This window comes from Panthera leo, chromosome C1 (assembly GCF_018350215.1).
Source record: "Panthera leo isolate Ple1 chromosome C1, P.leo_Ple1_pat1.1, whole genome shotgun sequence".
Classification (NCBI taxonomy): Eukaryota; Metazoa; Chordata; class Mammalia; order Carnivora; family Felidae; genus Panthera; species Panthera leo.
Window position 1 is genome coordinate 9,495,480 of NC_056686.1, and position 11,275 is coordinate 9,506,754.

At 58.2% G+C, this 11,275-nt stretch overlaps 1 protein-coding gene across 1 annotated transcript in view; it reads right to left on the reverse strand.

The window, feature by feature from the left end:
* The window catches only part of LRRC38 (leucine rich repeat containing 38), a 35,428-nt gene extending 25,386 nt beyond the window's left edge, over nt 1-10,042 (reverse strand). The window contains exon 1 of the mRNA XM_042951722.1: nt 9,388-10,042. Coding sequence (XP_042807656.1) covers nt 9,388-10,042 — 655 coding nt within the window. The remainder of the gene's footprint in view (nt 1-9,387) is intronic.
* Between the last annotated feature and the right edge of the window lie 1,233 nt (nt 10,043-11,275).

An 11,275-nucleotide genomic window follows, 5' to 3' on the forward strand; every position in this document is an offset into this window, starting at 1 on the left:
GGTTTGGGTTCACCTCTAAGGATCTTCTTCCCTTTAATCCCGAGGGGTCCGATGCTCCCTCAAGGTCCTGACCCTTGCCCTTGGCATTTATGCCACGACCAGCCCAGAGGATGGGGGTCATGGGGCACCAGGGGCTCTTTGATCAGCAGCCTCTGAAGCGGACAGGCCAGGCTGAGAGCCACCGGGAGGATGTGCCGTAAAAACACAGTGCCCACCTGCGTGGGTCACCAGACACTTGGGATTTGACCAGCCATGCCGAAACCCAGTGGGATTTGTAAGGCTGTGTGCATATCTGGTGTGTGCATCAGCATTTCTATGATCTGCATAAAGAGAAAAAAAAATAGCTCCTATGTGTGGTGGTGAAGGAAATTGCCCTTTGAGCTTCTTCATATGATGTCACTCGAGGTCAAAGGGCAGATGCCATCACCTGTATTTGACCGAGGGGACACTGGGACCCAGGAGCATCAGGGGATTTATCTGCCATCAGTTAACTGGAAGCACGGCCACGGTCACAGATGCCTCACGGTGGCTGCCCAGCCCCCCACGCCCTGGCAGCCCCTGGGTACAATGTCACCGCGGCTGTACCCTCAGCCGACTGGACTGAGAGGGACAGCTCCCAAACGGAGCCAGACACAGCCTCCTACAGGGACCTAGAAATCGGGACCAACAGAGCACAGTCTCTCCCGCCCCCCGCTGGCCTCTTGAATGGAGCAGTCTGCTTTTGCCACGTGGGTGAGGAAGTAGAGAGAGCCTGTCAGCACGTGGAGGGGAGAATAAGGAAGTGTGGGAGGCAGAGATGAGCGGGACAGAGGCCCTGTGCTCCCTGTGGCCTCCCTGGTCTCAGCCACAGCACTTCCTGGGGCCCGGCGGCCTGGGACCCAGGCTTGCCGGTGACACCCCACATCCTCACCAGAACCCCTTCTGTTTGCTCCAGATGGAATCGGCTTCCGGTTCAGCTGAGATCAATGGCCTTGGTGACACAAACTCTGTCCACCGGCCCCTCACCTGCACCTTGCACAGCAGAGAATACCAGGGCACTAGTCGCCCCAGGACCCCCAGATGGCCGCCCCTTCATCCTGCCAGCGGTGCCCCAGCAGAGAGGCGGGCACTGCTGCACCCCCCTCCTTCACAGTGGAGAGCCCGAAGCTTAGGGCCGATGGGGTCTGACCGGGATCACACAGATCTGGTACAGGAACCCGCAGAACCTCCCTTCCAGGCCTCTGCCTTTGCTGAAAGATGTTCTGGATATCCTTTGCTGACCACAGTCGGAGAGGGCTATGTGCTGAGGACAGAAGCCAAGGCCAGTGATCTCTGTGACAGAGGCCTTGGGCACGTCTGCTCACATATGCCCACAGCCCCTTCTACGCTGGGCGTGGCCCCAGGTGCTGGGGACACAGCAGCGAGCATGCTGTTCTCTGGGAGCTCATGTGTCTACAGGGACACGAGATATCTCGTGGACAAGGTAGCGTGGACCTCGTGGGTGCTCTGACATAAACGCAACAGAGCTGGGCTGGGGGTGGTGCGGGACTACCTAGGCAGGGGGGACAGGGGAGGTCTCGGAGGCGGGGGCGTCCGACTGGGGACCTGAAGGTGAGGGAGATACAGCCATCTGAGGAGGAAATGTCCTAGCGGGAGAGACAGCAGTAAGTTCAGGGTCCCGGTTGGACAGTGACACTTGGCGTGTTCCAGGGACAGCTGGGGGTCGGTGTGGCTGGGGTGGGGTGGGCAGGGACGGGGGAGCGGGTGGGGGTAGGTCTTCTGGGGCATGGGAGGGAGCTGGCTTGTTCTAAGCACAGGGGAAGCCATCGTCCAAACATGCCATATCCTGTACCAGCCTCTGGGGGTTCAAGGAGGAAAAAGACGTATCTCGTGTCCTCCGAACAGGCCACTCCTGTGACCTGGCAGTCTCAAGCAGTGGTCACAGAGACAGTACAGGATCCAATGAGGTCACACAGGAAAGGCTCCCAACCCAGCCTCGGGGCCAGAGAGCTGGAGGCTGCGAGGCTAAGTAGGAACCAGAGACATAAAGAAGTAAAGGCGGGGATGGGGAGGGAGGGCGGGAGGGTAGGATCGGGGACCTGTGACGGCTGCGGCAGAGCCCTGAGGGGAGGAGCCCAGGACAGCTTCCCAGGACCTGGGTCACGCACCCTGCGGTGGGCCTGTAACGCCCACGTTCAGGACAAACGTGCTATTCTGCAAATTGCGTCCCTTCCAGGTCCTCACGACAACTCACGTAGGTCCGTGGAGGTCCTGCTGTGCTATCACTGACACAGCCAGCCCGAAGGTGACGAGGCCTGCCAAGCCCTCCCTTCCACACCACATCCAATACCACGAGACTCTGGGATAGCGGAAACTGGACGGGCCCCTGGCTGGAAGGCTCACTCTTTGGGTATGTGAGTCAGCTGGCAGCCAGCCAACGGCGATCGGGGCCTCTCCGAAAAAAATCCCCAACTGTGTCCCCCAGGGCTGCCCTAGTTGGACAGGAAGGTAGGTCCACCGTCCCACGTTGCCCAGCGATGAGGCTGCCCTTTGAGTTAACTGACAGAACGGCACAACCAATGTGACATTTCCAGAGAGAGCCTGTGTTTGGGACGAAGCAGCAGGCCACGGCCGGGCTCTCCTGGGAGCCAACAAGACAGGGCGAGGTGGCCTTGTGTCACGTTTTCGGCTCACTCTCCACCGGGACTGCAGACCCCGGTGCCCGTGAAAGCTGACGCTTGGCCCCGGATGCCGGTGGTGATGGGAGAGGTGTCACCCTGTGACTCTACTCTAATTAAGAGACGAGTTAAGAATACACCCGCTGGTCACAGGACGTGCACAGACCCATCAAAGGCACGAGGGAGACCACCTGCCAAAGGGAAGAAGATCTCAGTCGACCTCCGCCAGGAACGTGGTTCTCAGGTGTATAAACATACCCAAAACATCCGCTCGAATGGTCAGATTAAAGAAAGAAGATGTCCCTGTGTTGTCTACTGGGAAACAGGTTTAAAAATAATAACACATCACGCTGGGAAAGATGTGGCAAGACAGGTCTTCCCCTGCCTGCCAATGGTGCCACCTCCCTAGGGTGCCATTAGGCAAAAAACGTATCCAGACCAAAAACGTATGGTTTAACCAAAAAACGTATGGTTAAAACAACCACAGACTTTCACCCTGCATTTCCGCTTCAAAGGATTTGCACCAAAGAAATGAAATACAAGAAGCATCCACAAGCTTTACATGTGTGGGATGTTTAGATCAGCACTGTTTATATACCAAAAAAAAAAAAAAGGATGAAAAGAAATAAATCACATTTCTAACAACAGGAGACAGGTTCAACGAATAGATCCATAAAATGACGTATTCCGTGGCCATTAAAGGTTACATTTTCGGGGCACCTGGGTGGTTCAGTCAGTTAAACGTCCGACTCTTGGTTTTGGCTCAGGTCATGATCACACGGTTTGTGAGTTCAAGCCCCGCATCGGGCTCTGTGCTGACAGGGCAGGGCCTGCTTGGGATCCTCTCTCTCTGCCCCTCCCCAGCTCGTGTGCGCTTTCTCTCTCTCTCTCTCTCTCTCTGTCTCTTTCTCTCTCAAAATAAATAAACTTAAAAAAAAAGTTACATCTTCTAAATCTTTTTTTTTTCATGTTTATTTAGTTTTGAGAGGCAGAACGTGAGCAGGGGAGGGGCAGAGAGAGAGGATCTGAAGCGGGTAGGCTCTGAGCTGTCAGCACAGAGCCGGATGCAGGGCTTGAACTCACGAACCGTGAGATCATGACCTGAGCTGAATTCAGACGCTTAACCGAGCCACCCACGTGCCCCAGGTTACATTGTCAAAGTACTGTAATGACAGGAAACTCTCACAACCCAATAAGAGGAAAAAAAACATCAGTAATAACATCTATAATACCACAGCAATTTGTTTAAAACTATGTATGTGCATAAGAATACGACTGGAATAAAATACAGCAAAACTTTAGTAGTGGTGGGATTTCGGGTGGTTTCTATTTCCTTCATGATACTCATCTATATTCCCCACGTATACAAGGAGGCTGTTATATTATAATTGGGAAAATAAAACTGCTTTTATTTCTAAAGAAAAAGAAATAGAGTCACCTTGGAGTCACCTGCAGCCCCGAATTACCTCCAGCAAAGCGTCAGTTTTCGTCCCTTTCGCTGAAACACTGTTTACTTTGTCAGTATGACAAGACGTCCCCACTCGTCTGACCAAGCCAGGCCCTCATTATGTCTGACATGAGAAAAGGAAGTAGGTTACCGGCAAGTGGGGGCAGCTCCCCCAGCGAGCAGTGAGTCGGGGCTGGAAGGAGGGGTTAGTCCTGTCACTCGTCCAGGACCTTGCCTGTCACAACACCCCTTCCTAGAGAGGGCTCAGGGACCCCCAGGAGCTGAGCCCCCCAAACGCTTGGATACTCCAGGCACTATAGTGGACCTTCTCTAGGAGGCTGCCCACGCAGGGGACCAGGGTTACAGACCCAAAGCATGACCTGTGGCCCCCCTGTCTCCCTTCCCACCCCCAGCCCTTCCCTCCCTATAGCTGCCTGTGTCAAGGCCTTGGGGTACAAGATAAGCTCAGATCTCTTCGCTGGGACCGGGGGCTGTGACCTGCCGGCCACGTGCACCGTGGTTAGAGACGGTGAAAGAAGGTGTCTAGGCAATTTGGCCTCCACCTGGGACCCACATGTGCCTTTGATGCACTCTGGGGCGTGGTGAGGGCTGTAGACAGTCCGCGGGCTCCATGCACCTCCGAAGTGGAGCACAGACACAGCCCCTTGCCTGTCCCTAGGGTTTCTCAAACCCAGCAGCCTTTCCTCCCTGTGGCTCCCAGAGCTAGGCTGGGGACAGGTGAGGCGTCCTGGGAGCCCCGAGTCCTGAGTGCTCTGCCCCCACCCTACTGCACAGAGACCACAGCCCCCTAGATTCCAGCAGAGGACTCTCTAGAGGGACCTGGCCTCCCCTCACCTCAACTTCCTGATCCTTAATGAGGACAAGATTCCCCTTCCTTGAAACCATCGAATTTTAGAGTTGGAAGGAGACTTAAAGTCCTCCTACCCACTCGTTTGTTCACAGAAGAAAAATCTGAGATACTGGCACATAGCTAATGAGCTGCTTACTGACCCAAGACAAGACCTTGGGTTTCTAGAGACGCAGAGGCCCTCCAGGGCTCCTCCTACCTGCAGGGGCCTCCGTGTATACTGAAAGCCCCAGGGCAGGGGGTTAAAACTGCAGACCTTGGGCCCCTACCTGCAGCGGCCTACTCAGTAGGCCTGAGGGCCCAAGAATCTCCTTTTCCACCAAGCTCCCTCGTGTCTTCATTCCCAATCCATCTCACTGGGCTGCTAAAGAGACCAGGTGCTGGGCCAGCACGAAGCTTTAAAGCTCAAAGGTGTTACCTTGCTGCTCCCCTCTTTCCAGAGCCTCCCACCCTCTCCCTCTCTACCCCGCGGCTCGCCTGAGTGGTTGCCAAGGACTCTTGCTTCCAGGTCTGGAGTCCTTTCTACCTAAAGAGGGATGGTCACTGTCCCCTTGGCAACACACTGTCCCAACCTGCCCGGAACGCACTGTCTCACCAGACCAGGTGCGGGATCTGGGGCTGGAAGGTCTGCCAACTGTCACCCAGGGCAATCGGAGACTGGGGGCGGAGGGGGGGGGTTGGGGATATTCTCGCCCTCCTCCCTGATCTCTGCCCACCAGAAAGAATGAGCTGTAGGGTCAGACACTCCTGAGTACAAACTCATCTCAGCCACTAACCACATGACCACAAACCGCCTCTTTGCATCTTGTTGGGTAAACTGTGGGCAAAGGCACCTGCCGGGCCCAGTTGTATTAAAGGGGGTGGGACTCGTAAACTACAAAGTGACGCACACCGCAAGGTCAGGCCAGTTACATCGAGCCAGGGTGGCTCAGTTATGCTGAATTTCAGAAAACAACAAATACCTTTGTGTGTAAGTATATCCCAGAGGCTGCGTGAGGCATACTTATACTAAAATATCGTGCATTATTTACCTGAAGTTCAGAGTTAATTAGGCATCCTGGGGGAGGTGTCCCTTGGTTGTTTGTTTAGGTTTGTCAGCTTTGTTTGTTTTGTCGCTAAGTTGGCTGATGGGCATTCCAGCAGGCATTCTGTCTCCTCTTCCTTCAGACCCAGCCCCAGCCCGGCAGTCCCTCCTAAGGTCCCAGCCCCAGCCCTGACTAAGCCCCAAAGGAGCCTGGATGGAGGGGACCCGTCATCCCCAGCACGTCCCTTCCTCCCGGCTGTGGTGTGGTCTGTGAGGGAAGCTCTCCCATCAGCACAGCGGCCGCACGAGAGGTTCAGGTTCGCCTGGCGGATGAATGTATTTTTGTAAATGTCTGAGCCTGTCAAGGTCACTTGCTCTGCTCCTTTCTGCTTCTCTGGGGGAGGGGACAGGGAGGCGAGGAAAAGGCAATGAGGACAGGATCCCTTTGCTCCTGCCTTTGAATCCCCTCCCCCTGGGGGAGGCAGGGCACTTGTCTAGAAAACCCTGCAGCTCGGACTGACTCCACGACGCCCGATTTTCCTCGGCAGGAAGTGGGTGGCCACATCGTGGCAGGGGGCTGGAAGCCTTGAGGTCCCCGTGCGCCCCCCAGCTGTTGTTAATTCTCTGTGCCCTCACCTCTCCGGGCCTTCCTGTTAAAACAGGATAATAACAACAGCATTAACACTTCCACAGGATTGCTGGGTGCCAGGCACTGTTCTTAGTGTTTCATAAACCAAACCTCTTTAATCCTCCCAATAACCCCAGGAGGTGGGTGCTAGGCATCATGTCCATTTCACAGAGGAGGAAACCAAGGTCACCCAACTAGCAAGAAGTCGAGGCAGGATTTGGGCCCGGTCTGGTTCCTCAGCCACGCTGCCCTGAGCCTCTGCGAAGACGCAAGGCGGGAGGAGGAGGGACGGGGCCGCCGGCTTCCAGAGAGCACCCTCGCTGTGCTAAGCACCGCTGCGCCGTCGCCAGAACCGACCTTCTTCAAACCTCACCGCAAACGACGCGGGGGACACTCTTACTGCATTCTGAAGGCAGAGGCAAGGGAAACTGAGGCTCAGAGAGAAACGTGAGTCAAAATCGGAACTCAGCTCTCTTGCGTCGAGGCCCCGGGCTAGTTCCCTCGCCACGCACCCCGCTGTGGTTCGCGGTTCTCGGGACGCCGCTCTGGTCACGCTCACGGCAGCCCCCATGGAGACCACGCGCTCCCTCCTCGCTGCCTCTGTCCTCTCCCCGCTGAACCAGACCGACCGTCAACCAGGGCCCGGACTCTGCTCCTTGCTCTGAACCTGTCCATCCTTTCCCCCGGCCACACATCCCCATCTGGTGTCCCTTTTCTTCCCTCTATCACAGACCCTGGGAGGAATAGCACCTTGCAGTCTCACTGCTCTCTACTTTCGCCCACATTATCTGGTTTTGATCCGGATGACCACGCGGTCAGATGGGCCACCCTGCATTATCCGTGTCCCAATTTCACATGGGAGGAAGACAGGGCTCAAAAAAGTTAAGGGACCTGGCCAGACTCACCCGGTTTTTACACCGGGACTCAAACCTGTGTCTTCTGACTCTACATCCAGGGTTCTGTAGACACCTCGGGGGTCAATCAAAGCTCTTCCTTCCTTCCTTCCTTCCTTCCTTCCTTCCTTTCTTTCTTTCAATGTTTACTTATTTTTTGAGAGACACAGAGAATGAGAGCATGAGCAGGGGAAGGGAGGAGAGAGAGAGGGAGACACAGAATCCGAAGCAGGCTCCAGGCTCCGAGCTGTCAGCACAGAGCCCGACGCGAGGCTCAAACCCACAAACTGCGAGATCATGACCTGAGCCGAAGTCGAACACTCAACCGACTGAGCCACCCAGGTGGCCCTCAAGCAAAGCCCTTTAGACATGAGGAGTCTGAAACCCAGACAGGGTACGTGCCCTGTGCGAGGTCACAGCCATCCGTGGCAGAAGTGAGACTGAAATCTAGAGCCTCCAACTCTATAACACCTTGCCCTCATGCAAGTGGAACCAATTATGCCAACTCAACTACTGACAGGGCTTAGGGAGGCCAACTCCACCCAAAAGCAAAGGCAGGAGCGGTGAGAACCAGGGCGTACCGCCATCCCACAATGACGTTTTTATCTGGACATTCCTGTCTCCCGGAGGTGGGGAGGTGGGGAGAACCAGGCAGCTGAGTGAAGGCAGGTCAGATCTGCTTAGGACTTGCTCACGTGGCCGAGCCGGCCTGGGCTGAAAATGCCAGCTCAGGGGCCTGCGTCTGCCGGGGAGTGATTGCCCCCGACGCCTGGGGGCCGTGCTTAGGAAAGTCTGGAGTGAATAAGGGATCACAGGAATTCAGGGCATAGACGAGCAACGACCTTGAAATCGCAAGAAATGGAAAAAAGATACAGCAAAGCGAAACCCGCATCTATGTCACCTATTCTAACGTGTGACTTACAGCTCTGGGTCCCACTGTGCCAAAGCCTTGGGGGCAAGGTGGGAGGCTTCGCAAGGTCACTGCTAGGACTGATGCTTACATGCTCGCCAGTGGAAAACTGGAATCCACTGAGGGTAGGGACATTCTGCCTGCTCCCTATCCTGGGGCTCATCTCTGTGGATGCCGGGGTCCCCTCTTCTCAGCTCTGCCTCGCTTCCTTCCGCTGGCCTTAGCAGTGCCCCTTAACTTCTGTGCCCGCTGTGTCCCCATCTGCCAGAGGGGTCCGTATGTCCATGTCGCCACCGGAAAAGCACGCCAGGAAAGGAAAGGGGGCACCGGCCTGCAAGGTTTTTGTTCCGCTATTTCACATCTGGGCTGCAAAGCCCCAGAACTGCAAATCTTTACTGCATCACTGGCTGTTAGCAGGCTGCCATCACTCCTCACCAGAAAGACCTCTCATCCCTCTCAGACACCAGAGCTGAGAAACAGACCTGCTCAGGCTCTGGAGGCTGCCGGAGAGCCCTCAGAACTGGCTGGATCCTTCCACGTTCAGCGTAGCGAGGACGGCACTCAGCTCTTTCCCACACGGAGGGTGTCTTGCCCTTAGGAGGGGCCCCTAAATAATCTGTACCCACCAGGACTAGGACCCAAAGCCCGATGAGTCCATCTCGGACGTGGGTAACAGAGGGATGGTAGGTCCCTAACTTTGGAAAGTGAGTTGTTGGAGAAACAGGTGTAGAAGCATGGCATCCGGGCCCAGAAACCCCAGAGAGTCCAGATGCGAGCCGGCCCACCCGCTGTCCCCGGCAGACCTCCGGGCAACGTTCAGGCTGGGAACCTGCCGGCGCGACACTCCCGGGGCAGTTGCTCTGAAGCACCCAGTCCCCCCCTCGTCCAGGCCGGACCTGAGGCCGCCTGCTCCCTCCCCGTCACCCCCAGCCCAGGGGACGGTCCCGCCTGCAGGCTCACCTTTGGGCAGCTTGGACGCGTTCTCCTGGATCCAGGAGAAGAGGTGGGCGAAGTCGCAGTCGCAGAGCCAGGGGTTGCCGTCCAGACGCAGGGTGCGCAGCGCGGGCAGCGCCGCCAGGGTGGCCACGTTGAGGCTGCGCAGGTTGTTGTCGTTGAGCTCCAGCACCTGCAGCGACTCCAGCGTCTCGAAGGCGGCCTCGTGCACGCCCGTCAGGTTGTTGTTGGCCAGGCTCAGCTTGACCAGCCTCCCGGCCGAGCGGAAGGCGCCGGCGCCCAGCTGGGTCAGGTTGTTGTAGCTGAGGTCGAGGAAGGCCAGCTTGGCCGAGCCGCTGAACGTGCCCTCCTCCAGCGAGCGCAGAGAGTTGTTCCTGAAGTCCAGGTAGACCAGGTCGCCATAGAAAATGAAGAAGTCCTCGGGGATGTGCTGGATGCGGTTGCCGGCCACCAGCAGCTTGCGCACGTCCAGGGGGAAAGGGTCGGGCACGCTGGGCAGCCCGCGGTCGCGGCAGTCCACGGTGTGCGGGTCGGTGCAGGCGCAGCCCGCGGGGCACGCGTGCCCGGGCCGGAGCAGTAGCAGCAGGAGGAGGCTGCGGACGCCGAGCGCGGCGGCGGCGGGGGCGCCGGAGGGGGCGCGGGGGACGGTGCGGGGGCGCATGGCCAGGGGGGGGAGGGGGGTGGTGACCCGCGCGAGCCGCGGCTACGCGGACACGGCTCTCGGGGCGAGCCCTCCTGGCGCGGGGCGGTGCGCGGGGCCCCGGGCGGCCGGGCGCCGGGAGCTGGAGGGCGGCCGGGGCGGGGAGGGCGTGCGCCCGGGCGCGCGGGGGCGACCGAGCGCGACGCGGACGGACTGGGGGAGTCCGGGGCGGCGGGGACGCACCGGGGAGAGTCGGGGAGGGAGGGGCGAGGACTCGCGAAGGACTTACCCGGACAGGAAATTAACCCGCTGGAAAATCCCAGGGAGAGGCGGGAGCGATAGAGGTTGCCGAGGGGACTTCGCCGAAGCGGCCTCGCCTGGGGCCGCTTGTTTTCTGAGATCCGGCAATAAGACCTGTCGCTGGGACTTGCCAGGAGCGCGCTCGACGACTAAGTTCGGTTACGGAGCGCCCCCCACCCCGGCGATTTCCAGAGGGCGTGTGGGGGGCGAGCGCCCGCCTGGTGCCTAAGCGCGCTCCCCGGGCGCCAGCCCGGTCGCCAAAGGGAACGCGGCCTGGGTCCCTCTGGCTCTGCGCCCGGGGGCAGTCCCCGCGGGCTCTGGGGGGCCAAGCCAGGAGCTGCTGACCTAGGGCTGGGCGGGGCTCCAGAGTGGCTGGTTTTCCTGCCTCACTCCGCCCACCCGCACTCGACCCATCTCAGGGAGGCACTGGGGTCAGTGAGGCGGGCAGCTGCCTGCCCCACCCCCCTCCCTCTCCCCCCCTCGCTGTGGCCCAAAAGGAAGCCAGGGCCAGTCAGCGCTTTCCAGGCTGGCCGGAGCTTGTCGGGAACCGGAATCCCCCTTGGCACGATCCGACCTGGCTTGCTGGTCTGCCCGAGGCCCAGCGGAGAGGCACTGTGGCCTGGGGTCAGAGACCTGGCTCCCCAGGGGTGTGGCGTCAGTTCCAGGGCCTCACCTCTCTGGACCCCGCGTAAAATTGGAGAAGGTGATAGGTATGATACTGGCAGGAGATTTCCCTCCTGGGGAAACTACTCCCCAAGCAAACTCTTTCCCCCACCCCAGCTCATTTCAGAAATGTTGGAGAGGTCCCCACAGAACCACCCGGAGATTCTCTTGCTGTTGGCTCTCTTGATCCAAATACGCTGGAATTGATAAGCTCCCACTGAACCAAAATAACCCAGGGAACAGCTGTTGGGCAACAGGCCCCCGGAGACCCTGCCCTGGTCCCTGGCCCAA